Genomic DNA, 27,788 nt, shown 5'->3' with positions numbered 1-27,788 from the left:
TCCTCCTTCTCAAAACCCCACCACCTTGGTGGGCTTTAAGTAGGGGGTCTACGAACAACACCCTCTGAAAAAGAGACCGTACTCCATCCAGTGTCGCCCGGGGACCAAGGAAAGGAGGAGGAAGAAGAGGAGGAAGGGGAAGCAGCTGAATCTGTTTGCAGCTCAGAAAGAGAGAGCTTTGGAGGGTGGAGATTGGAGAAAGAGACAGGAATAGACCGGAGGCAGCAGCGATGGCACGGGCTGACTTTTTCCTTCCCTAATTTTGGAACAGCTGTTTGACCCATCAGAGATGCCAGCCGTCCATCCAGAGAACGGAAACAGCCCGAGGGAGAGACAGAAAGAGAGGAAGAGAGGAAGGGAAAGGACCCAGGGAGAAGGCAAGGTCCAAAACCCTGCCCCAGAAAGAAAATTATTTGATCTTTCTCATTCTTTATTAGGGACACCATTTTGCTATGCCATTGTATTGAATTGGGATTGGAGCATCCACGGATTTTGGTCTCCACAAGGGATTCCTGGAACCAAAACCAAGCGGATACCAAAGCTCCCCTGTATATCCATTTAAACTCATGCACACCTTTCACAAAATCACAAGGTATATCATTGGAATATTGGATTTTGGAATAGATCAATAAGATCACAACTTTGGTGGTGGGAGAGACGCAAAACAGGGAGACACTGTTAACAACAGGTAACAGAGGATGCACACTAAATAGCATGGCCAAACAACATCATTGGCGGGATGCATATACAGTCCATGGACAGGCTAGCATGATTTCCATATCCAGCACACACATCTATGCTCAACACAAGCCGCTACAATGGACACACACCTTTGGGGATCTATTATGCGCCATGGCCAAAGGACGCAACTAGACCTAGGCGGATGTTCACAGACACAAAGCTTCATCTGCAGATTGAGAGATGCTGGGAGCCTGCCTGGCTCCGAAGGTGTGTTCTCCTGCCAAAAGGAAGCCTACATTTCCCAAAGGGTCATGGGTTAGCCACACACAGTTGCACAAATAAACTGATATTGGAAATGCATTGTTGCCAAAATCATGAAAAGTAAAAAGATGCACCTTCATGGGATAAAACTCCTTAATCCTCAAGGCACACTAGGGAAAAAGGGACTCTGAGCATGTGCCAAGGGCCTTTTCCGTATGGTGCAGGAATCCTGAGACGACGCATGCGCTTAAAAGCAGGGCTGGCTGGTTCCCAACCCAGCAATGGCTTCTCCCTCTGGGCAGAAAGAGCATCACCTCTGAGCATGTGCAAAGGCCACAAATGGAGGCAGGGTCACCAGTATCTCTCAATTTCATAGCAGAAGCCAGCTAAAAGACGCACTCCACCGCAAGCCATGCTACCGTATCGAACGAAACCGAGACAAGGATCCAGGCCGGAGATCCATACCGATCTCGGAGCTCGGCCAGTGGGCTTTGCAGAGTTCCCCCGTCCAGGATAAGGAGCGCTTCCGTCCTACATCCAGGATGCTCCTACTTGCCTCTCCATCCCCTACAATGGCGGGAAGCATCATTTTTTAACAACACGGCATTTACTCTTCTCCTCCTTGCTCAGGATCCCAAGTGCCTAAGCTCTCTCACAAAACTACAGTTCCCAGAATTTCCTAGCATTGAGCCAGGGCAGTTAAAGCGGTCTCAAACTGGATTATTTCTGCCGTGTGTTTTGGACCTAGGTCTCCAAGGCCTTCGAATGCAAAGTTGGGGTTTCCTTGGAGGGAACCGGGTATTATTTTGCAAAAAGGGGAACTCAGAAAAGCTACTCCCAAATTAAAAACGTAGTTCCACTTGTTCCTAATGGGTTTGTTTCAGCCTTGTAAGCAGATTCGGAAGTTGCCAGTGAATAAGATTTTGCAACCGAATAAAAGGAAGTGCGCTCTAAAGTCAGCAGTGGGATTTTTTCCTGGACCCGGTCTTCGGATAACCTCCACAAGGCAAACTGGAAGTAACTTTAAGCTATCCATTTGCATTTGTGTGTTTGTATGTAAGAGAGGGAAAGAGAGAATATTCAGATTGCACTTGCATAATTCACATACACAACGAATGTCTCAAAAGGCTGCAAAATAGTTCTTGGGTTTTGAGTGATGGACTCTGGAGTTTATCACACTGGGGCTGATTTGGGCATTAAAGAGAGATTAAAAGTGCATTTAAAGCATCCTGTAAATGAAGCAGAAATGGTGAGTAATTGCATGAATGACTGTCACACGCAATGGCGCAAATAAAGTGATATCGGAAATGCATTGTTGCTGAAAGTAAAAAAGATGTGCATTAATGTTTCTTTGTGACCACCTTAATGGCAGGTTTTGTGTGACACTGTGTGAAATTGTTTTGCGTAATTACATTATTTTTCCAGGATATTCACGGGATAAAGTCCCAATCTCCTTCGTGTGATAAACTCCTATGACTTTGGAGACCAGGGTTCAATTCCCAGTTTGGTAATGAAATCCATTGGATGACCTTGGACAAGTCACACTCTCTCAGCCTCAATGGAAGGCAATGGCAAACCTCCTCTGAACAAATCAAGCCAAGAAAACCCCAGTATAGGGTCCCTTTAGGGTCGCCGTAAGTCAGAAATGACTTGAAGGCGCAGAACAACAGCAACAAATACAAATAGCATCCCTTTCAACAAAGGTTACCTGGGGCTTCCTTCTTGTGCAGGAACGTCCGGATCATGGCGATCTTGGTCTTCTCCAGACCGTCCTTGGTGCCGCTCTTGGCCGCTTTCATCAACTGGGTCATCTGTGCAGAAGTCAGGAAATGGATGGGTCAGTCGTAGCAAAAGAAGACCTCTTGTCCCTATTCTGCAATTGCAAATCGGCAAGGGACCCACCTTTTCATACATGGATTCACCTGTGCAGCAACTATAACTGACAATTTTTGCAACATCCATATTCAGCTAGAGGCTGCCATGAAGTAACTACATACAGGCATTCATTGTTCGATGGGGAAAAATGAACAATGTGTTGTGGCACAATGCAGAACTGGCACCCATGTGCACTGGACACCAGCTAGAAAGTGCTAGAACATGGCAGGACTGCACAATGTGCATTGAAGCATTCACATTACTACATATGGGCATCCATTGTTCAATGGAAAACATAACCAATGTGTCATAGCACGATGTACAACCGACACCCATGTGCAACTGCAGTGCTCCCCAATGGACAACTGGCCACCAGCTGGAAAGTGCTGGAACACAACGGGATTGCACAATGTGCATCGGAGTGCCCACATTAACTCCCATGAGCAATTCTTTCCTTTTTGAAGTACATTAGTTTCTGCAAAGCAAAAGAGACCAAGAGCAGCAAAGGACCAGTTGAGACCGAGAGCAGGTTTTGCAACCCAGAGGTTAGAGAAGGTAAATTGTTATTGCTGTTTTAAAAAGCCACCGTCGAGAGGAAAGAGAGCCGTACCTTACAATCGTATCTTTGCTTCAGCTCCTGCATGTCTCTGCCCCCGACTTTCAAAGCCAGGATGTCCCGCTTAGTCCTGGTGTATCTTTCCTTTAGTCTGTGGAGGTCTGGAGAAAGCTGCTGATAGCCCCAAAAGCCAAATGAAGAAGAAGCAGAGGAAGGAAGAAGAGAAGGAAGAGGAAGAGAGAGGCAGAGAGATCCAGGTAAGCAGCAGACGCGCCAAGCCAAGACGCAGACAGAGATACATAAAGCATTCGCAGGTCATCTTCATGTTAGCAGCGGTGTTAGAAGGCAGCGTTTAGTGTGTTCCAAAAAGATGGATACTAGCCTCTAGGACGCCAAAAAACTAAGCCGGATCCATCTTTCTATGATATTTCAAGATGGCTCCATCATCTCACATCTCAGTCTTCTCATCTCCAAGCTAAACCTATCCATGTCCCTCAGTCATTCCTCATAAGACTCAGTTTTCAGACCTTTGATCATCTGGGTCTCCTTTCCCTGGACACATTCCCTCTCTTCCCCCTTCATGCTCCTAGTCCTTAATGGCTTTAGACTGGATGGCCCTTGTCTCTTCCAACTCTATGGACTTTATCACACGGAGGGATTTACGTTGCCAAAACGTTGCCGAACTGTTGCAGAAGCGCCGAAGGTGGGATCGTCCGTCGCACTTCTGAAATGTCATCGAGGTTTCCCGCTTTCCTTACATTGATGAAGCGTTCGCGGAGAAGCCAGGAGAAAATGGCTTCTCTGTGAATGCTTCATCAATGGAAGGAAAGCAGGAAGCCTCAATGACATTTTGGAAGCACGGTGGACAATCCCACCTTCGGCGCTTCTGCAACAGTTCAGCAACATAAGTCCCTCCGTGTGATAAGGGCCTAGGATTCTGTTATTCAATGATCTAATGATAAATTGCCAGCTAGTCATTCCAAAACTATAAGGCACCTTGGTGACATCCCCTCTTCCCAGAGAAAGTTTCTGGTGTGACCCATTAGCGAACAATTCCCCGAAACCCTATTACCTTTGGCTGGAAGGAGACCTTGGGCTTGGCGGGTTCGGCTTCCGGCTTGGTCTCATCCGCCGAGTCTTCGCTGTAGCTTTCGAACTCGCTGGAGCTCCATCCTAGATCCTCAGCTTCTTGGGGCTCCTTGTCGTGATGGACATCTTCGTAAATAAGGTTTCTGTCCGAATCTGGAAAGATGGAACGGAGAGGAGGAGGAGATGGGAGCTGCTTAGCAAAGGGTTACACAAAGGATATACTCAAGGCTGAAAGGGAATGGAAAGCTGGAACAGCAGAGAGATGGTTGAGGATCATTCCTCAAAATGGATGCATTCCAAGAAGGAAAGAAATACACAGAATATGAGAGGAGATGAATCAGAGAAGAAAACTCCTGAAGGAAAAAGAGAAGATATGAAATGAATGGGAAGAAAGAAAGGGTGGTAAAAGTAGATGATTGTCGAAGGTGGCCTCCATGCCAGAGTCCTTTGAGAGTTTATCGCAAGGGGGGAAATTGGGACTGTAAACAGTGATTGACCCGCATAATTGTCCGATAATAACGGGTTATTCGTGGGATGAAAGCACTTTGAACACAATACTGTGTGAAAACCATTAGCGCAATTGCGCAATAATAACGGGTAATTCACGGGATGATAGCACTTCGGACACGACGTCGTGTGAAAACCACTGCATTTCTTTTCAAGGAAAGGAAAGGGAAAAGACACAAGTTAGGCATGCGGAAACATGGGAGAACGGTGTAGAAGCCCACCAAAATTCAATGGTTTGGAAGAAAGGAAAAAGACGGCGGAAAAGAGAAAGAGGGTAACCAAAGAGTGCCGTGACCAAAGACAAAACCCCCTCGAAGAGTAAAAAGGGGGCACCGTAGAAGGCGCCGTACCACATTGCTCTGGCTCCGCGCTTTCGTAAGGAACGTCGTCGTAGATCACGTCCTCTTCGGCCGCCGGGGGGACAACCGGACCACCTGGAAGGAAACCGACACACAAAGGAACACAACGTGGAAGTCAACCAGAGGAAACTAGGATGAATTGGCCACTTGGACCTATAACAGGGCTACCAGACCCCTGGGTCTGGCCTCGAGTCTCCAGTTTTCATAGTTCGTCGTCCAGGTGAAGAATGAAGGTGCAATTTTGGTGGGCTCCCATTTTGGGCAAAAGGAAAGAAGTGGGTGCAAATCTCCAACTCATCAAGCAGAGCAGCACCCTGCTATCATTTCCAAGCCGTCACTGGTCTTTTTTGCTGCAACTTGCAAAGGATCTCCAGTATAGTTTTTTGTGGGGGGTTCTTGGGTGATGTGTCCATGTTCTAGAAGAGTTTATTCCTGAGGTTTCACCAGCATCTGTGGCTTTGGCATCTTCGTCGTTCTCTGAAGATGCCAGCCACAGATGCTGGTGAAACGTCAGGAATAAACCCTTCTAGAACATGGACACAGGGCCCCACAAAAACTATGGATGTTGGCCACGAAAGCCTCCGACTTCACTCTCCAGTATATTTATATAGTTGGCAACCTTTTCCCAGGACTTGCCATCCATTCTGCTCTAGTTAGAAACAAGGAGAGTAAATTTAAGGCTGCTTTAACCTGTCTCTGTAAGTAAGTAAGATGGAACAAGCCTCCCATTTCACCTTGGTCCAGCTCAGTGGTACCCCCAACTTTTGGACTTCAACTCCCAGAAGCCCCGGCAAACTTGACCAAAGGTCAGGAATTCTGAGAGCTGAAGTCCAAGAACATCTGGAAGACTAAAGTTTGGGAACTGCTGCCCTATCTGACAATCACCCGAGTCAATGCATAAGAAAATACAGTAAATCCAATCCCCAATGAAGGCTAGAGCCTTGGTTTCTTGGAGAGGCAAAGAAACACACATCCGGAGTGATGCATTTAACCACTTAAACATACACACAAATGCAGAAACAAACACACATATGTATACACACACACGCTCCTGGCCATGCTCCCGGGTTCTGTGCATCGCGTACCTGTTGACGCCGCTCGGCGCAAGGTCTTCCTTTTCCACGTGTAGACCCGTGTCCCGCTCTGCGCATTCCCGACGTCTCCATTGCGCACGACGCCCAGAAACCTGAAATGTAACTGATTGTGAAAAACTGTCGTTGTTGATGTTCATTATGTTATATAGATTATGGTTTTGGACATACTGAATTTGTTCTTTTTATGGGGGGGGTTTCCCCTTATCAGATATTATGTTATGTTTATATTCCTTGTTGATTGGGCAGGATACAAATAAATCTATTATTATTGTTGTTGTTATTGTTATTGTTGTTATTATTGTTATTATTTCTTAGGGTCTGTATTGGTCAAACTTGCCCATGTGTCTCCAAAGGAAAGAGTTGGAAACCTTAAAAGAGCATCCCTCTGTCTGCCACAGGAGGGCAGTGTTGAGCTTCAGCCATTTTAGGCTGCATCTGCACTGTAGAAATTCTGCAATTTGGCATCACTTTAAGTGCTGCAACTCCAGCCTATGGAAACCCTGGGATTCATAGTTTTGCAAGGTCTGTAAGCCTTCTCACCAAACTATAAATCCCCCCCGCCGCGAAGAAATCCAGCCAAGGAAACCCCATGAAAGCTTCCCCTGGGGTCACTGTATGTTGGAAACAACAACAAAAGCAACCTATTTTAAATATTGCAATATTTAAAATTCAATTTTATTGTATCTATTTTGCTATGTTTTTAACGGTACCCTTCTTTTAATACTGTGAGCCGCTCCGAGACCCAGTTCTGGGGAAAGCATCAATTAATATATTATCATCGTCGTCGTCATCATTATCATTTTATATCCCGCCTTCCTCCTTGTATAGAGACTCAAAGTGGCTTATTGTTAAATATAATAATAATAATAATAATAATAATAGGATCCGTTTTTGGAAAGTCCCAAATATACATATATATCTCCTTAGGATGACACCAGCCTCCTCCAGCCACAGCTGGCTGTTATTTGCAATTAGAAACCCTCCAAACTATTACCAGGGAAAGGCATTGCAAATGTATGGAGAGGCAGGACTTTTCTTTACAAGGAAAGAAATGTGAGAAAGCCAGTGTTTTGCTTTGTTTTGAATCAAGACAGCTGGAGAAAAAGGCTGGGTTCCTCTGCCTTGCCTGGCCTTGCCTGGCCTTACCTTCTGATAAATCCATAAGCCAAGCTGCAAAACCAGTCCATGCAAAGATCTCTTGACTCCTTCCAAAAAAAAGTCACCTGACCAGGTAGGATTTTGGGACCCAGCAGAAGCAAATCCACCTGAGTTTTAACCCACGAGTTGCTGGTTTAAAGGTGCAATCCACACTGGAGAAATAATGCACTTTGGTACCGCTTTAACTAACGTGCTGCATGCAGTGGGATCATGGATGGAGCATTGCAATTTTCCTCCCATTCCCCCAAACTCAGGTTTCATTTCTCCCCCTTATTCATATCCGTTTGCAATTTGTTCCTCTTCATTAAATAAAATAGAAAAGAAATATAAAATATAAAAGAATTAAAGTTTTAAAAACGCATAAATGCAACATGCATCGAAGCAGCGGAGAAGCACTTACTCTGGCTGGGTCTGAGAGCCGAAAGGATCTGCAAAAATGCAACAAGGACAGAAGTTAAGGCTCTATTTTGCACCCAAAAAACTATTAGCAGAGTTTGGGGAAGTTTCTTAGGCATGGACTACAGCTCCCATAATCCCCTGTTTCTTGGGCATGGACAACAGCTCCCATAATCCCCTAACCAGCCTAGCAGCACCGACAAACCTAGCAAAACAGAAGCCTTATGGTTAGTTCTAACTAGAGAAGATCTATTGGATCAATGAGATTTATCTACAAGATGACCCACCATTCAACACTTCACTGGGCTAGGACTCTGGGTTCGAATCCTTGCTCAGCTACGGAAACTCGGGTGACTTTGGGCCTCAGATTGAGGCAAAGGAAACACCTCTCTGACCAAGAAGACCCCAGAGATAACTTCACCTTTGGAAATGACTTAAAGACACAAACAACAACAACAACGGGGTAGTTGTAGCATTGGACTTAGGACTCCAAGAGACCAGGGTTCGAATCCTTGCTCAGGCCAAGTAACCCATTGGGTAACCTTTGGCAAGTCACACTCTCTCAAAGGAACACAAAGCAATCGCCTCCGACCAAATCTTACCAAGAAAACTCCAAACTCTGGAAATGATTCGAAGACACACAACAACAACAAATGAGTCCACACCCAGGGAGACCCAACGTCCTCCTTTCCCAGGACATGTCCTACATTTCCACCTTCTGTATTCCAAAAAAGGAGGTCCTCCTTCTCCAAGACGTCTCCATTTCCACCTTCTATCAAGGAGGAATCCCCAAACATCCTCCATTTTGCACATGACAAAGAAGCAAGCATTGATATTTATATGAGTGTTTTGAGCTTTCGTTGGGTCACGTCCGACATTTTTCTCGAACATCCTACATTTTATGATGCTTTGTCCTCCTTTGGGCTAGGATTGGAGGACATCAGCTCACTCTGTCTATATAAGTTGGAATGAACCAACGCAATGCCAACCAAGAAAAAGCAAGAGGAAGACCGTGAAGAAGTAAAACGTGTCCAGACAGACCAGGCCTGAAACCGGTTTAGACTTTCGGCGTGCAGACAGACCCTCCGAACCCCTCTTACCAAGATGGCTCCCCGAATCGGAAGAGGTCAGCAAAGGGGCCCGATCCTCCAGGAGCGCTTCCTCGGCCTCCCATTCATCCAAGGGCTCCAGGTCATCGCTGATGCTGGACCTTCTCCTGGACGGAGGGTCTTGGAGAGCTCCCCTGGACCCCAGCTCTGTCCGGGCGTTGCTGACCACTAGCCGAGCGACGTCCTCGTCTTCGTCCTCCTCTTCTTCCTCGCTGTCCTCGAAGTCGAAGGGCTGCCCCGTATCTTCGTCTCCCTCCGCTGAAACCTCAGGGGGCCCAGAAGTTGCGGCCTCATCTCCTGCGCAAAAACGGAGAAATGGCAGTAGTTATAGAGTGGAGAGAAAAGCAAAGGAAGATGATAAACCACACAATACAGCCAACCCTTGGTATCCACTGACTTTTTATCCATCGATTCACGCATCCACAGCTTGCAAATGTCCCAAAAAGAGATATAAATTCCAAATAGCAAGCCTTGGTTTTGCAATTTTATAGCCATGTTATATCTATCTGGACTTGAGCATCCACCGGTTTTGGTATCCACGAAATTTGCCAGAACCAGTGGATACCCAAGGGCCTATTATTATTATTATTATTATTATTATTATTATTATTATTATTAAAACCTTGCTTTAAAAGTACAAGGTTGGCACCTCTGAATGCAACACCATACACGTTTCTTAATCTGCTCTTGCTGGCTTTCGGGTCACTTTGGAGCAGAGCGACGAAGGTCTCTTGCAACCAGGATCCGGTTTCTGCCCGCTTCCCAATTTAGCTGAGACCCAGCTGCCAAAAAGACGGGGATTAATAGCCCTGGTATCAAGATCTCTGCCACCGACAAGTTTGCCCAGCGACAGCTTGGGTAGAAAAAGGAAAATATTCATACTTTTTCCTTCTTTTAGGTGCATCTGCATTGCACAAACAATGCATTTTTAATCCCACTTTCAGTGCTGCAGCTCCATCCTATGGATTCCCAGGAATTTGGGGTTTTGCAACGTCTTTTGGTTTCTCTGCCAAAGAAACTACCAAACTACCAATGGAAACCTGCTGGGTGACCTCTCTCTCAGCCTCAGAGGAAAGCAAAGGCAATCCCCCTCTGAACAAATCTTGCCAAGAAAACCCCATGATAACTCTGCCATAAGTCAGAAACACCTGGGATTCAATGGCAGCCTCCCATCCGAGGGCCAACCAGGGCCGGCCGTGCTTAGCTTCCAAGACCAGACAGTCTCCGGTGCCTCCATTTATTGCCTGGATTTGAATAGCAAGGAAACAGTACCTAGCGAAGAACCCGGTTGGGAAGAGGCCATCTCTGCCTTGGGCACCACTTTGCTCTGATGCGTCTCTCCTGGGTCCTTCCCAAAATGTCTTCCTAAGGAGAAAAGCACATGAAACAGGTTCAAGAGGGGATGCTGGGCTTTGCGGGAAGACAGCTGCATTTAGTCTAAGAATCTGGACGGTTGCATTTAGTCCAGACGCAACTGTCTGCACCTGGCAGTAATTCTTTGTTACTCTTGGTGTTGCCGTCCAGTCATTCCCGACTTATGGTGACCCGAAGGCAATCTTATGGGGTTTTGTTCTTGCCGTCCTCTGAGGCTGAGAGTGTGCGACTTGCCCAATGATCACCCAGTGGCTGAGCCAGGATTCGAACCCGATTCTCCAAAGCCGGGGCCCAATGCTAAACCGCTGTGCCACGCTAGATCTCTAGGCCTGGACACTCCTGATGTACTTCAGACATTACTAAAGTGTATTGGCCATTTCGATGCACACTGGACACACCTGGTGTTCATAGGCATTTCTGGTGTGCATCAGACACTACTAGAGTGTATTGGTCATTTCTGATGGACACTGGACACTCTTGGAAGTCCGTCCGCAGCACATGCGTCTCAGGAGTTCTGGCGCATGGGCCTGTCGTCACAATTATTGCAAATTATTGCAATGGCAATTAACTTGTTTTCCCCAAAGCAACAGGTAGGACTTCTCAGGGATATTTTTAAATATATATATATGCATAAATAAAAAATATTCTAGAGTAATTAGCCATTTCCACTAGTTATTTTTCACAGCAGAGAAGGTTTAAAGTTGGGGGAGGATTAGCCTGGAAACAGATGGCAAGAAAATGGAGGAGGAGGAGAAGATGGCGGAGGAAAGCATGAACTAAGTAGATGCAAAGGAAGGAAGGAAGGAAGGAAGGAAGGAAGGAAGGAAGGAAGGAAAAGGGTGGTTAGAAAAGATGGAGAGATGGAGGGACAGTTCAAGGAAGGAAGTTGGATGGAAGGAGGAAAAGGATGGTGAGAAGAGATGGAGGGATGGAGGGACAGTTAAGGAAGGAAGAAGGTTTTGACAGGGAAGGATGGGTTTTTGGGGGAAGGAAAGGAAGGAAAGAAGGTTTTGACAGGGAAGGATGGGTTTTCAGAGGAAGGAAGGAAGGAAGGAAGGAAGGAAGGAAGGAAGGAAGGAAGGAATTCTCTTTCATTCTCTTACAAACACAAAGTAAACCAAGTGTGAGAGGGAGATGCAAAGTAAGGCTCCTTTTTAAGAAAAATTGTGCAATCCAGTTCTGCTTCCAAGTTCGGATCAGAGAGGAAACTTCAGGCCTCCCAAAGGACCAAGTTCAAGAAATGGATGCAGCCAATTTTGGGGGTCAACCTTTGAGTCCCTGTCTCTTGCGCCCACATTTTGCCATTGCTATTATAGCAGAGGGGACACCTTTCGTTCGAGGGCGATCCGGAGCAACGGAGAAAGACACTCCCAAAACAAAGAAATGCAGACAACACCCAGGTTGCAAAGCCAAGCGGCTCCAAAGGCCAAGAATGCCTATATGACCAATCCTTTCTCCAGGCAATTGGGAGGATTTTTGTGTTTCTGTATTTCTTCCTGCTTGGTTGCAAGGATTTTTACTGGCAAGCAAAGTCCAAAGCTGCTCAAATTTCCCAGCGATTGGGAAATAAGGTTTTGCAATTCAGGATCATCCCAGGGCCTTAGGGTTGCCATAAGTCAGAAATGACTTGAAGGCACCGAACAACAAATACTCCATTGAGGCTACTGGGGCTATATTTCAGGGTTGGCGATTCCCAAACTTCGGCCCTACAGATGTTTTGGACCTCAGCTCCCAGAATCCCTAACCCTGGGGTTTCTGGGAATTAAAGTCCAAAACGTCTGGAGGACCAAAGTTTGGGAACCATGCTTAGAGTCGCGACAAGTCAGAAACGGACGCCAGACGACAACAAATTCTGGGTTTCTAGGGCTAATCACCTTGGCCAAATCTGAGATTATTTCCGGGCTTTCCTCACAAATGGGTTTGTTTTCATCTTAAAACACATCCAAACAACCCGTTGGATAACCTTTTCCCGCAGCACCAAGGCTCTCCAAAAAAGGCTGCCATCATTGCAAAAAGTCCCTGCAACGATGGCCCATTATGGGAAACAGTGAGTAAGAGGAAGCGGATAGGAGGAAAATCCTTCATCTTGACATGGATTTTGTCTCTGTCTTGGAAGGGGAAATCCCAACCAAGAGCTCAGCTCCAACCCAGTCTCTTTTTACTTGCAATGGCATTGAAAGCAAAAGTAAAGAAGCCAATTGCAAGTGTAGACTTAGATTTCATGCAGATCAACAAATGTAGTTTAAAGTTTGAATTAAAAGCAGAGCCATCGCTTAACATTACAAACTGAAAAAGTGTTGCACAATCCATGAAGCCAAGGGTGCTTCTGGCCATGCGCAGAGCTCAACTTGGCCATGCCATAGGTCAACCCAGGCCTCATTCCCACTACCTTTTAAACCGGATCACAAATTGGTCTGAAATGGTTTAAATGACCAGGGTTTGCACTTGAACTAAATTGCGCTGAAGCGATTTGGAGAAGGGGGACCATGCGCCAGAACCATTTAACCCACATCTTTTTGGCGCTGATTTTTTTCCACGTCTTTTTGGATAAATCACTTCCACGCAAGTATGAACCGGATGCAGATCGGAATCGATTTTACAAGCATTTTACAAACCAAGCGACATCCGAATGTGGTCAGAAATCTTCCCATGTTTAAACATGGCGATCATGTCACCCCTTAACCTTCTCTTCTCCAGGCTAAACATCCCCAGCTCCCTAAGTCTCTCCTCATAGGGCTTCATGGTTTAAAGCATAATGCTTAGCAACGTTACGTATTTCGCTTTCAGGTTTCGGTCTGGAAACGTTGAGGCCTGGGATGGTCCAGAACTGGCAACCTTATGGAAATAGTCTATTTATTTTGGGAAACAACTGGGAAACAAATAACAGAGGATATTCTTTTGTCCCTTCATGGGTGTCTGTTTGCCCAGAGGAGTCCTAGCCATGCTCCAGAGCTCACCTGGACCAGGTAAACCCAAGCCGCACCTGCGCTGCCGTCGCTTGTCCCCAAAAGCGTCCAGGAACCCATCCCTTCTCTTTGTGGCGTCTTCCTCTGAGATGGGATTTATTTACACCCCGGAGATGGTTATATATAACCCAACTCTGCGTCAGGTGCCTCCTAGTTGGACTAACCTTAGAAAGGTCACTACTGTCCAGTTGACTTGGAGGGGGGCTGGAGGAACTGGACATTGCAACATGACATGGCTTTCCCACTCAGATTCCTAGACTTCACTTTTTTGCATTGCGATTTATAGCAAAAACTATTAAACCCCAGACTACAAAAGCAAGGTTGCAGCGTTGTCGCCGGCAGATCCTGCGTTGGACTGGACCGGACTGGACTGGGCAGCCCTTGTGGCCTTTTCCAACTCTATGAAATGTGCAGGGAATTACCTTTTAAAGATCAAGGTTATTAAAGGCGTGACTGGAAAAAAGAGGAACACATAGACGCCGCGTCGGGATCGCAGCGCGTACGCCGGCCAAATTCCCACAATCTGTCACTGCCACAACAACATCCCTGGCGCGACCAAACAAACAGAGCCAGAGAATTGCAGAATTGATGGAAGGGGGGCAAAAAACAAGAGGAGGTTTTTCGTTCCACTTACCTCCTTTTGTGCGGAGTAGTTACAAAGGGCTCTCCATGCTGCTATGGCTTAAGCGGCCCTTTCTTCTCCCCCCATGCGCCCGATGAAAGAGACCCTCGGATGCATGTCATGCGCACATGCCCCTTCTTCCCACGGTTCCTTCGCCTCCTTCCATCATCGTCGCCCAAGCTGCAAACCTAGGCCTCGCTTTTGCAATGCTTTTGCAATGCTTTGGCAGTGTGCCTCCTTGCTTTTCTTTCCCAAAAGAAGAGGTATATAGAGCAACCAATGCTGCGATGATGCGCCTTGGCTTTGCACCTACTGACCTCTTGGTAAATATTAGCAAAGAGCTGACCCTTGCATGGAGGCAATGGCAGCGAATGTGTGGCCTTCCCTCTTGTTCCCCAGAAGTCCAGCAGCCATGAATATTCAAGAGGAGGAGGAAAAGGAGGCCAAGCCAAAGCTGTCTCTATGTGTCAGACCTACGTCAGAAGGCCATGAGAGACGCCTGTGCAGGGCCAGCCTCTTTCTTTCTCTCTCTCTTTCATTCCCTCCTTCCCTCTCTTCTCTTTCTCTCTCAGTCCCTCTCCAAAGAGCTCTGTCAGCCCTTGGCCTCCCATCCGTCACACGCCGATGGAGTTTGGAAGGAGGACAGCGCATTAGCAAATCGGATCCAGGCGGTCCGGATTTGGCACCGGGTTCAAAGAGGGCAGAAGCAGCAGCATTCTGGGTTTATTAACTAGCTCCCTGCTGTTGCTGCTTTTTTCCTAGCATGCAAAGACATAGCCATGTTAGTCGGTAGAAACAGTATGCAGAGAGAGCTTGCGGCACCTTTGAGACCAAGCGAAAGAAAGGAGTTGGCAGCATGAGCTTTCCTAGGTCTAAGTGTACTTCCTCAGATGCATTTAGATGCAATAATAGTAATATGCAGAGAGATCTTGTAGCACCTCTGAGACTCACCGGAAGTAAGGACTTTGCAGCATGAGCTTTCCCAGACTAAAGTCTACTTCCTCAGATGCATTTGGTTACTATTATATTATTATAATTATTCAAAGATATAGCCATGTTAGTCGGTAGAATCAGTATGCAGACAGATCTTGCAGCACCTTTGAGACGAACGGAAAGGAAGGAGTTAGAAGCAAGAGCTTTCCTAGACTTAAGTCTACTTCTTCAGGTGCGTTTGGTGGAGTGGAAACCAGGGACAAACATATATATGCCATTGGTATGTGAGGATGTTAATACAAGTTACAAACCCTTTGTGTATGGAAACGAAGTTGCATCATTAAACCTCGACCTGCAACTTCTCTTAATGTCTGTTGTTGCACAGATCTAGAACCAACAAGGCTCCCAACTAACTCTCCACTTCCGCACGCGCAAGACCTTGTCTCTTATTTCCAGTGTTGTGTTTGTATATTTTCCAGACGTTTGCCGTACCCTCCAAGGGTCCCAATTTGGCAAGGATGGTCGCGATGGATCCTCTTGCCTCCCTGCTTTCCCCGCTGGCTTTAAAATGCCCCGGTTTCTCTCTTCTCCCCTTGCTTTCCCCCTCTCCGAATTCGCATCACTTCGATCGCTGCAAACTGAGTCCAAAGGGCAGAAAGGGAGTTTGCATTCAAAGCGGGGATGAGAGAGCTTACATTTTCAATATTAGAAAAAGGATATATCAACTGCCTTAGAAGAATAAACCGATTCCAACAGTCTCATAAAAACTCCAGGTCTTAAAGATGCATTTATTGACACAACACCAGTTTAACACCATTCATATGCCTTAGGTCTCCAAGGGATAACAATCCCTACTTTGACCCTGAATAAGTGGATTACGGTTCTGATACAATACAAAAATGTGTCCATCCTCCAGGTCTCTTGGGCCTTTTATATTGCTTGAAATAATGGTTTTAATTATGTATTTTTAAATTATTTATTAATTAAATCTGTATCAGAGGTACATCTTGGAAAAGTTACTTTTTTGGCGAACCGCAAACTATCCAAACCCGGCATGGATTCTGGAAGCGACGGTCCACAAAAAGGTAACTTGTTCCAAGCTAATCCTATGCAACGGAGGTCTTGGAGCAATCCAAATGATCATTTGGATATTGCCTATTTTCTCTTCCCTCCATCAGTTACTTTTCCCCCCTTTATCTGCCTCCAAAGAAGAGGTTTAAGCTTCTCTGACACTCCGAAAAGGAAGAAGTTGCTTCATCTTTCAAAGCAGAAGTGTGATAAGATTATCTCTAGGAACTGCTGCCACGCGTTCTTGGAATTAACACTGAAAGGGCTAAAAGATTTCAATTTTTTGCAAATATATATATATATATATATATATATATATACAGTATATGCCTTTTAAAATCTAATCTGTTGGATGGGAGATCAATGGGGATTTGAGAGCGACTTTCCTTTCAGAGATAGCAGACTGGCGCAACCCAGAGGAGTGGATTACATGTGTCTGGGAGTTCCTAAGAAGCCCCTGGAAATGTCAAAATTGCGCGATAGCAAAGGTTTTAAGGGATGGAGAAAGGCACCTTTTCGAAGCAGAGGCAAAGGGGGGGCTTGTCTTAGTTTCATCTCTGACCCTCAAAGGATTTCTTCTCATGATGCACAATGCATGCGCACAACGCACACAAACTGGGCTTATGGTGTTAAGCCTCGCCGGTTCTGCAGTACGTCAGCCGAGATGGGCTCCAGCTCACAGTGAAGGTCTAAGTGACTTTGGGGAGGATTGTAATTCCCACAAGGTCCCTGAGAGTTGTAGTCCAAGACCCATGGAGTCCAAGACCAGGACCAAAACCCAGGCAGTCCACATAGTCCAAGATCCATGGGGTCCAAGACAAAGACCCATGTAGTTCATGTAGTCTAAGACCCATGGAGTCCAAGGAGTCCAAGACCCATGAAGTCCAAGACCAAGACTCATGGAGTCCAACACCCATAGAGTCCAAGACCCATTTAGTCTATGTAGTCCAAGACCCATGGAGTCCAAGACCTGTGGCGTCCAAGACCAAGGCCCATGCGGTCCATGTAATCCAAGACCCATGAGTCCAAGACCAAGATGCATGTAGTCTATGTAGTCCAAGACCCATGGAGTCCAAGACCCATGGCGTCCAAGACCAAGGCCCATGCAGTCTATGTAGCCCAAGACTCATGAATCCAAGACCAAGACGCATGTAATCCATGTAGTCCATGACCTATGGAGTCCATGTAGTCCAAGACCCATGGAGCCCAAGCTCAAGAGGCATGGAAGACTGCAATTCCCACAAGGTCTCCATCCAGCCAGGTCACTGGGAGTTGTAGTCCAAGACCCTTGGACTCAATGTCTGCATCTGTCCTTGAAACCACAATTCCCACAAGTTCTCCAGACGGGAGGATGGTGGACTCTCCATTTTTGGAGGTCTGCAAACAGAGGATGGATGGGCATCATCTTCCAAGGCATGCTTTGGCTGTGTCTTCTTGCATGGATGCGGAATAGGGTTGGAACGGATGGCCCTTGCTTGGGGTGTCCCTTCGGTGATGTTATGTCTCAAACACGCAGCTTTCGCCTCCACCCGGTTTTTGCGCAGACAATGCTGAAGGCCGCCGGATAACAAACACATCATAACCTGGTACTTAAAAGTCTTCCACAATGTTTGACTGTCAACAGTCATAAACTGGTTTGGAGGAAGAACCAGCCGAACAAGACCAACAAGGAGACGGGCAGATGGAGTTTGCAACAACATGCCTGGCTACAACCGGTCGGTGCTTTTTGCCGTTGAACCCGTTGTATTGTCACAGACCCCCCTTGGGCTATTTTCCATGCAACCAGACCTATGAGTACCTTATTTCCCCCTTTAAAAAAGGGATCTAGGGCTTTGGAAATGACTTGAAGACACATATGCACACATACCCTAAAGGCACCATCAGATCCTATGTCATCTTGGAAGCTCAGCAGAGTCATCCCTGGACAGTCCTTGGATAGGAGACCATCAATGGATCCCAGGTTCTGGAGTCTCCGTTTTGGAGGAAGAATTTGCAAAGACCATAGTCTTCCTTGCCTAAGGAAACCCTACAAAATTAATGGGGGTAGCAATAAGTCAATATGCAACTTGTAGGTACATACAGAAGATACCAGATTCTGTATGATCTTGGGAGCTAAGTAGGGTCAGCCCTGGATAGTCCTTGGATGAGAGACCATCAATGGATCCCTACAAAATTAATGGGGATCACCATAAGTCAATATGCGACTTGTAGGTACACACAGAAGGCACCAGATTCTGTATGATCTTGGGAGCTATGCAAGGTCAGCCCTGGATAGCACTTGGATGGGAGGCCGCCAATGAACCCTAGGTGCTGGAGGCTCTATTTTAGAGGAAGAATTTGCAAAAACCATCTCTCTGAGTCTTTATTGCCTAAGAAAGCCCTATAAAATTCATAATTCAATGCTGACTTGATGGCACAGATACTCATAGCAGGCATTACATTCATAGATACTTGTCCTTTTTTGCATTCTTTGCAATTCTGGCTTTGCTTAACAATCTCTGAGACTCTGAGTTGTGCAGGTAACACAACTTGAGATTCAACTTGGGTTATTGCCTAACCAGAAGGTTATAGTGACACAAGAAGACAACAGGAGTAAATGATCCGTGCCCAATCCATTCCTTGCAAATAAGTGACCGATTCAAAGTTGTGCAGGAATCCGCACCCGTGACCCTGAAACAAGGCACAATCTTTCTGTTGTTCTCCCCTTAATCCTTTCCATTGCAAGAAACTAGGGCTATTGTGTTGCACAAAGGTGTGTGCCACGAAGAAATCGGAGAATGCAAACTTTTTAGGACGCCCTTTTTGAGCCAACGCCCTCCAGAAAATGTCCCCGTTTGCATCATGCAAGATAATAAAGGCAAGGCAAAGATGGCTTTTAAACCAACCTTCTTCTCTAGCATCTAGCAGGGTTGCGAGTTCAAGAACCTCCCAGGCCTTTTTGGGGGCATAACGTTATTATTACTATTAATATTATTATTATTAGGAACCTCCCAGGCCTTTTGGGGGGCATAAAAATAAAACTATTATTATGGTTGTTATTATTATGGTTATCATTGTTATATAATATTTGTATTGTATTTAACATTACATTGTTTAAATCAGGTTATTTTAATTTTTAATTAAAAAAACTTGTTTTAATGTGCTTTTATATTGCGAGCCACTTTGGGTCTCTTTTTGGGACATAAAAAATTAAAATGTGTTGTTGTTGTTGTTGTTGTTGTTGTTGTTAAATATTTGTATTGTATTTAACATTACATTGTTTTAATTAGGTTAGTTTAATTTTGGGGGAGCCAATGGGAAAATCCCCTGAATCCCAAAAGACTTGGGTTTGATCAATAAAGAACATTCCTAATACAAGGGCGCCCTCGTGTGGCTACTCAGGGCACTGCGTCCTCTACATCGAGCCAGGATCGACCCAGCTCCAGAGATGGATCCAGCGAGAGAGATCCCTAAGTTCCAGGGCTCCCCTGAAAGGCCCTTTGGGCACCAAAACCTCGTTAAAATACAAATACCCTAGGCCTAGGGCCTCTCCAAGGCTTGGGGATGATGGAAAGTGTCCTCCAAGACCCCTACACTGACATTCAAGTCACCATCCCTAGGAAGGGGGATGATGGGTCCTGCAGTTCAAGAGGCCTGCTGCTCCCCCTGAACCCTGAGCAGCTCAGGTCTGGGTGTGTGGGCTTGACAAGGACTACAAGGTCCCTAGGCATGGCTTTTGGACTACAGTTCCCATCACCTCCGGGAAAACATGGTCGTCCCCGCCCCCGAAGGCCAGAGGATGATGGGGATTCCATTCCAAAGCGTTTTGAGCCAAAAGCTTTGGTCCCTTTGCATTGGCCTCTTCCAGCCCAAGAGTACCATCCTCCTCCTCATCCTTATCTCTCTTGCTTTCAGGGGGGCTTTCCAGTCTCATTGGGAGAGAAAGGGGTAGGCTCTGGCTTTGACCACTAGGCCGCCCCTGCTCTGCTTCCCCCATTGGGAAGGGCCTCCTCCGGGGCTGGCTCCAGCCACTGAGCCCCACTCCCTGCGGCTTCCAGGCCAGGGACCGGGGGCTTGAAGGGGAGAACAAGGCCCTGGGATTGGCCTAATTCTCCTCCAGGAGCCACAGCTGAATCAAACCGAAGTCTATGGAGACTCAGCTGTTGGTGATGATGATGATGATGATGATGATGATGATGATGATGTTGGTTGCATCTCAATGCACCTGACCCTCTCTTCTCCAAACCAAACCCTTGAGGCCAGCAATGCTTGGCATCTCCAAAGGTTAAGGACCCCCCCTCTCTCTCTCTTATCAATTAAAAGATGTACGCTTAATTATTATTGTGATTGCTATTATTATTATTATTATTATTATTATTATTATTCAGAAAACATTCAAGGGTAGCTGTGGATCCCAAAAGCCACAATGCTCAAGTCCCATTCAATGCAAGGGAGGAGTGAAAGGGTTGGTGAGACTGCAGTCCCCAGCATCCCTGGCTGGCTATTGTTGGCTTAGGCTGATGGGAGTTGCACTTCAACCAATTACAAGTGGCCCTTCATGGATCCCAAAACTTATGGATGCTCTAGTCCCATTAAGTGGAATGGAGGAGTGAAAGGGAACTCTCTGGTTCTCCAAGACTGCAGTCCCCATCATCCCTTCCCAGGATGCTGAGAGTTGTAACACCACAAGACAGAAGGGGCTTGGACTGGGGGGGGGGCTTTGGGGGACCTCTATAGGACTGGGGCCCCCAATACTATAGAGGGCCCCCTATGTAACCCCACAAGACAGAAGGGGCTTGGACTGGGGGGGGCTTTGGGGGACCTCTATAGGACTGGGGCCCCCAATACTATAGAGGGCCCCCTACGTAACCCCACAAGACAGAAGGGGCTTGGACTGGGGGGGCTTTGGGGGACCTCTATAGGACTGGGGCCCCCAATACTATAGAGGGCCCCCTATGTAACCCCACAAGACAGAAGGGGCTTGGACTGGGGGGGCTTTGGGGGTCCTCTATAGGACAGGGGCTCCCCAATACTATAGAGGGACCCCCTACGTAACCCCACAAGACAGAAGGGGCTTGGACTGGGGGGGCTTTGGGGGGTCCTCTATAGCACTGGGGCCCCCCAATGCTATAGAGGGACCCCCTACGTAACCCCACAAGACAGAAGGGGCTTGGACTGGGGGGGCTTTGGGATGGTCCTCTATAGCACTGGGGCCCCCCAATGCTATAGAGGGACCCCCTACGTAACCCCACAAGTCAGAAGGGGCTTGGACTGGGGGGCTTTGGGGGGGTCCTCTATAGGACTGGGGCTCCCCAATGCTATAGAGGGACCCCCTACGTAACCCCACAAGACAGAAGGGGCTTGGACTGGGGGGGGGCTTTGGGGGTCCTCTATAGGACAGGGGCTCCCCAATACTATAGAGGGCTCCCTATGTAACCCCACAAGACAGAAGGGGCTTGGACTGGGGGGGCTTTGGGGGGTCCTCTATAGCACTGGGTCCCCCCAATGCTATAGAGGGCCCCCTATGTATCCCCAGAAGACAGAAGGGGCTTGGACTGGGGGGGCTTTGGGGGGTCCTCTATAGCACTGGGACCCCCCAATGCTATAGAGGGCCCCCTATGTATCCCCAGAAGACAGAAGGGGCTTGGACTGGGGGGGCTTTGGGGGACCTCTAAAGGACTGGGACCCCCCAATGCTATAGAGGGCCCCCTATGTATCCCCAGAAGACAGAAGGGGCTTGGACCCGGGGTTGCTTTGGGGGGCCCTTTGCCTCAATGTATCTGAAGGGTTTTCCAAAGGAAGCAGGTCTCCTTCTCCCTGGATCTCTCTCTCTCTCTCTCTCTTTAGGTCGATCTCTTGCTCGACCTCAGCGCCTCTCTCTCTCCTTAGGTCTATCCAAAGGACTTTGGAGGAAGCTCAAAGAGGCTGCAGCGCTCTAGAGTCGCCACTAGATGGCAGCCTTGTATTAGGAATGTTCTCTATGAGCCAGAACTTGATCAAACCGAAGTCTATGGAGACTCAGCTGTTGGTGATGATGATGATGATGAGGGTTGCATCTACATGCACCTGAGCCTCCCTTCTCCAAACCAAGCCCTTCAGGCCAGCAATGCTTGGCATTTCCAAAGGTTAAGGACCCCCCCCCTCTCTCTCTTATCAATTAAAAGATGTACACTTAATTATTAGTATTATTGTGATTGCTATTATTATTATTATTATTATTATTATTATTATTATTCAGAAAACATTCAAGGGTAGCTGTGGATCCCAAAAGCCACAATGCTCAAGTCCCATTCAATGCAAGGGAGGAGTGAAAGGGTTGGTGAGACTGCAGTCCCCAGCATCCCTGGCTGGCTATTGTTGGCTTAGGCTGATGGGAGTTGCAGTCCAACGAATTAGAACAGCCCCTTCATGGATCCCAAAACCTATGGATGCTCTAGTCCTATTAAGTGCACTGGAGGAGTCAAAGGCAACCCTCTGGCCTCTAAGACTGCAGTCCCCATCATCCCTTCCCAGTCTGATGGGAGTTGCAGTCGAAGGAATTAGAACAGGCCTTTCATGGATCCCAAAACCTATGGATGCTCTAGTCCCATTAAGTGCACTGGAGGAGTGAAAGGCACCCCTCTGGCCTCTAAGACTGCAGTCCCCATAATCCCTTCCCAGTCTGATGGGAATTGCAGTCCAACCAATTAGAAGTGGCCCTTCATGGATGCCAAAACCTATGGATGCTCTAGTCCAGTGATGGCGAACCTATGGGATGCGTGGCAGAGGTGGCACTGAGAGCCCTGTCTGTGGGCACATGTGCCATCGCCCCAGCACAGAGTTTTCGAGAGAAAGCCAGAGGGAGATGGCACTTTGCAATCAATAAGTGGGTTTTGGGTTGCAGTTTGGGCACTCGGCCTCGAAAAGGTTCGCCATCTCTGATCTAGACACTAGACTTCTATTCAAGGCAATTTATTTGCTCATAAACTTTGGAAGTTACTTTTTGGATTACAGCCCCCACAAACTGGGTGTGCTAGCTGGGAAATTCTGCAAGTTGTACCCCCCCCCCCCAAAAAAAAAAAAATGTAATTTTTCCAAATAGTGCTTTTGGAAGAGTTAATAATACGGCCTCATGAAATACTTCAAGACAGGTGTGTGACAACAGTGTGTTTTCTCAGGGACAGAAGCTTTCGGCAATCGTGGCAACAATCCAAAGAAGAGCCTGTGCCAAAGAAAAAGCTGTGCTTTCCTTATCTTTTTCAGTATAGTCTCCATTTCTCCCACGGTCGAAACAGGAGGATTTTCCACCCTCAAAATATTACTCAAGTGAACAAAAGCAACCCAAAGATTCAAGAGTGAAACCATGATCCAAATTTTCCTCTCTCTAAGCTGAAGCCCAGAAACATTTCACTGAAATAATACCCTTTCAATGCACAGCTATGAAACCAAGGGAGAAGGAGATAATGATGTTTCTTTCTTTGTATGCTGTCATTAGAGCACTCAGAGCAAATGAACTTCATGCTAAGAACGGCCAATGTTGCTCTCAGCATTTCCAGTTATTTGCTTTTCTTGTACAACAGATAAAAGAACTTTTATTTGCATAGCATTTTAATATTCCACAATTAAGGCCCTTCTGCAGGAAAAAGCAACAGGGTATGAATAAACACTTGGTTACAGCTTTAATTCTCAGAGGGAGGGAGGGAGGGAAGTTCCCTGCATATCAAAAGAAGACTTTGTAAATGCACCTCAGAGTTTAATGGGAAGTAGGAAGTCATAATTCATGTTTCCTAGAGCTCTTTATCTTGAAAAGACAATTCATATAATGACATGAAATGACAACGCATATAAATATCCTTTGCTGTAACAGATGCCTATGTGTTTAGCTTGGATTACTTTGTTAATGAATTAATTATGGTACTGAATGCTTTCTTCCCTCTCCTAGGTGGGTTATAAACCGCCATGAAAGTACGGAGTCAGTCTGTACTAGGGTTAGGAAGGTGTGGTGCTTCTACACCCCCCTAACCCTAGTAAGGACTGAGTCCGTACAAAATGGCGGCTCCCCTTCCACATGGGGGCCGCCATGACAGCATCACGACCGCGCCGCCTCTATATGGGGTGGCGCGGACGTGACGTCGTCGGTCCGCGCCAGGGCGCTTAGTGCGCCCTTTGCGCAGACCAGGAAGGAGCTCCATTTCGGAGCTACTTCCTGGTTTGCGGTGCCGCTTTGCGTCGCTGGGCGCAGCATTCAGACGGCTGCGCCCAGCGAAGCAAGGGAGAAAGGGGCCAAGCGGCCCCTTTCTCCTCCTCCCCGCCGCAGCGGGGTGTCCTTGGGGCTTGAAGCCCCAAGGACACCCCTTTTCAGGCTGTGGGGAAGGGGCCTTTTGCCGCTTCCCCGCAGCCTGGAAAGCGGCGGATCGGGGCCTCGGAGGCTGCTGGTCTGGCAGCTGAGGCCCCGATACACCGGGGAAAGGGCGGTCTGTAACCCGCCTAAGTGATTTCACAAAACTCACTAGATTCCCCCAATTAGCACTGAAGTTTCACATATGCCTTGGTGAATTTGGTGTTAGAATTGGTTAGAATAGGTGCCCGTATTTCTGGTACATTCAGTCAAATAAGAAGGCCTGCTGCCTCAGGAGGAAAGAAAGCAGAATTGGAAGAAAGACATCATCTGGCTCTGTTGTTTGGCAGCTTAATGTGTGCAATTTCTTTGGGAAGATAACAGGGAGAGGGAGAATAAATGTATACCCTTTTGACAGCACATGCTATGGCTCCTTCCCAACACTCTCATTGCACCCTGATTGTGCCTTGCTGTTAATTTCAGGTATCTGGGTTACTGGCAGAGGTGGGCCTGTATTCCTCCGCAACAAAAGGAGCTACACTAGGTGCCAACAAGGAGGGCAAACAGAAAGGTGGCCCTGACCCTCGGTCAAGCCTTACAATGAAATTAAGTAATGAAATAAAATACAGGATGCTGGGAACGGGGCTCCGCGCAGGATCCTGTGTCCTGCAAAAAAGAGAGGAGAAAGTCAGGGCGATAACGTTTTTGGTCTCGGTTGGTTCCCCTTGAGACCGTTGTAACTGTGACCAGGGATTGGAGTGTGGTCTACTTACGGATTTATGGCAGAGGAGCTTGGCATTCGCCGAGGACCCTCTCCAGCCTCGCTTGTCGTTCAGCCATCTTGTCCACTGTGGAAAAAGGGAACCATTTTCAATATCACTGCCATACACATGCCCAGATGTGGCGAATTACCTTCCTAGTTGTAGTATATCTGCATGTAGCTTACATTTCTTTCTAAGGAAGGTGCATATCTACATATATATGTTTCATGTATGTGTCCCGATGTATAGGCTTATTAAGTCTAGGTAGGCTGCATTGACTGGTTGGCAAAGAGGATGTTAATGATGTCTACTTACAGGCCTATTTCTGGCTGGCGATGGTCCTCTCCAGCCTCTGGATCGTCTCTGCATCTGGGGGGAAAAGGACAGTCTTAATATCAATACAATACAAATCCCCACAGATGTCCCCAAATGCCTAAGGGGACCCTGACATGTGCAGAAAGTGTGTGGCTGTGCGTGTGTGTGTGTGTGTGTGTGTGTGTGGAGATATGGATATGTGGAAGAGAGGGTTCATAGCTGCATATGTATCTTAGAGGTATGTGCTCCCATGTGTAAGTATATATCTGCATCTATGTTATCTATGTTAGAGATATGTGTCCTAATGTGTAGGTACAGTATATACCCGCATACATTACCTTCCTTGTTTTAGTATATCTGCATGTAGCTTACATTTCTAAGGAAGGTGCTTATCTACATATATGCCTTCACATTTATGTGGGATGTATGTGTCCCCATGTGTACACATAATAATTGCACTTAGGCTGCATTAACTGGTGAGGCGTGTGGCACTTTCACCACTTGCCAGCCTTGCAGAAAGCAATTAGGATGTTAATGGTATCTACTTACAGTCTTTGGAAGCAGGGCCCTGGGTGGCTTCCTGGGTGGCAAGGGCCCTCTCCAACTTCTCCACCCTCTCTGCCAACTCTAGAACTGGGCAAAAAAGGTCTTAGTTTTAACATTCACACAATCCAAATGCTAACAGATGACCTAAAACGTTTAAGGGGGCCCTGGCATGTGCAGAAAGTGTGTGGCTGTGCCTCTGTGTATGTGTGTGTGCGTGCGCAGATATGCATATGTGGAGGAAAGGGTTCACAGCTGCATGCACACCTACATATCTATGTTAGATATATGTGCCCCCATGTCTAAGTATATATCCGCTTACGTTACCTTCCTTGCTGTAGTAGTATATCTGCACATAGCTTACATTTCTTTCTAAGGAAGGTGCATATCTACATACATACCTTCATATTTATGTGGGATGTATGTGTCCCCATGTGCATCCATAATAAGTGTACTTAGGCTGCATTGACTGGTTAGGCTTGGGGGGGTGCTATCACTACTTGCCAGCCTTGCAGAAAGCAATAAGGATGTGACTGGTGCCTACTTACAGAGTTTTAAGGAAGGGCCCTGGATTGCCAGCCTGCTCATCTGCTTACTCATCTCGTCCTCTGTGGAAAAAGGGAACCATTTTCAATCTCACTGCCATACACATGCCCACATGTGGCAAATGGCTTGTGTGTGACATGTGCAGTGAGCTGCACCTGAGAGTGTGTGACTGGCCTTGTGTACATGTGCGTCCACATGTACATATGTGCTATGAAAGGTGCATTCCTACAGATTTACCAGGGATGTAGCCAGGATTTTGGGAAGGGGGGGTCAAGACTAAGTGCCACCATTTTGAGAGGCTAAGAGCCCCCCCCCAAGACACAAAAAGAGGGTCGAGCGTTTACCCTCGACACCTTGATGGCACCACTTTAACTTCCGTTATGGCTTTGTGCTATGGAATCTTGGGATATGTAGTTTTGAGGACCTGTTGAGTCATCTGTCAGGTGCCACAGCAAACTACAAATCCCAGCATTTCACAACATGGAGCCAAGGGCAGTTAAAGTGGCATCAAACTGGATTATTTCTGCAGTGTTTGGGACACCTCAATGTCATACAAAACTACCGTTTCCAGAATTCCCTGGTATTGAGCAAAACAATGGGGAGAAAGAAAAGAGGGGGTTCACAGAGTTTGAATCCCCATGTGGCCAAGTCACACTCTCTCAGCCTTGAAGGGAGGCACTGGTCACTCCCCTCCAACCAACCTTGCATGCCAGGAGAGTCCTACACAGTCACAAAACACAACAACAGCTTTGTTTCCCAGGGACATGGGGAAAGGGAGCTCAGGGTTTGAATGCCCACATGCCTATAGAAGCCCACTGGGAGACCCTATGGAACCCACTGGGACAGCTTTGGCAAATGACACTCTCTCGGACTGAGAGGAAGAAAAAGGCAAACCTCTTCTGAACGAACCTTGCCAAAGAAACCTCACGAAACCAACTGGGAGACCTTTGGCAAGTCACACTCTCACAGCCTCAGAGGAATAATAGCAAATTGTCCCTGCAAGAGTTAGTGCAGATGGGGAGCTGGGGACTTGGGTCTCCAGGTGGAGACTTGAGTGATTTTGGGCAAGTCACACTCTCACAGCCTCAGAGCAGGGACATAGCCAAGGGGGGGGGGGTTTCTTGGGGTCTGGACCCCCCCTTCCATTAGAAAAATGAATGGTGCGTGCTGCTGCGCCGCCGCACCCAAGCCCCATTATAATGGTGGCACTTAGTCTGGACCCCCCCCCTTCCTAAAATCCTAGCTATGTCCCTGCTCAGAGGAAGACCTTGGCAATTGG

The 27,788-nt window shown here is 47.1% G+C and overlaps 1 protein-coding gene and 1 long non-coding RNA gene across 10 annotated transcripts in view; both read right to left on the bottom strand.

Moving 5' to 3' along the window:
• Positions 1–14,665, bottom strand: part of LOC149307606 (rho guanine nucleotide exchange factor 10-like protein) — a 49,739-nt gene extending 35,074 nt beyond the window's left edge. For 2 of the 9 annotated variants that reach the window (XM_089534079.1, XM_089534082.1), the window contains exons 1-10: positions 14,060–14,665; positions 10,358–10,450; positions 9,077–9,382; positions 7,981–8,008; positions 6,414–6,514; positions 5,320–5,403; positions 4,446–4,615; positions 3,428–3,547; positions 2,651–2,753; positions 1,408–1,509 (exon numbers count right to left, since the gene is read on the bottom strand). In XM_089534079.1, coding sequence (XP_089390205.1) covers positions 1,408–1,509; positions 2,651–2,753; positions 3,428–3,547; positions 4,446–4,615; positions 5,320–5,403; positions 6,414–6,514; positions 7,981–8,008; positions 9,077–9,382; positions 10,358–10,388 — 1,045 coding nt within the window. In that variant the 5' untranslated portion in view covers positions 10,389–10,450; positions 14,060–14,665. Of the gene's footprint in view, positions 1–1,407; positions 1,510–2,650; positions 2,754–3,427; positions 3,548–4,445; positions 4,616–5,319; positions 5,404–6,413; positions 6,515–7,980; positions 8,009–8,578; positions 8,901–9,076; positions 9,383–10,357; positions 10,451–13,416; positions 13,492–14,059 lie in introns of those variants that run through there. The other 7 variants (XM_089534081.1, XM_089534080.1, XM_089534084.1 and 4 more) reach the window with 7 other exon arrangements.
• Positions 14,666–25,116: 10,451 nt separating this feature from the next.
• Positions 25,117–26,053, bottom strand: LOC149307605 (uncharacterized). The gene is made up of 3 exons (XR_016282152.1): positions 25,970–26,053; positions 25,421–25,474; positions 25,117–25,192 (listed from the first exon to the last, which is right to left on the bottom strand). It is a non-coding gene; the product is annotated as an uncharacterized LOC149307605 (long non-coding RNA).
• Between the last annotated feature and the right edge of the window lie 1,735 nt (positions 26,054–27,788).

Source organism: Sceloporus occidentalis, unplaced genomic scaffold (genome assembly GCF_023333645.1).
Source record: "Sceloporus occidentalis isolate IW3139 unplaced genomic scaffold, rSceOcc1.0.p SCAF_8, whole genome shotgun sequence".
NCBI lineage: Eukaryota > Metazoa > Chordata > Lepidosauria > Squamata > Phrynosomatidae > Sceloporus > Sceloporus occidentalis.
The sequence above is the reverse complement of the archived record's forward strand: the minus strand, read 5'-3'. Positions and strand labels throughout refer to the sequence as shown.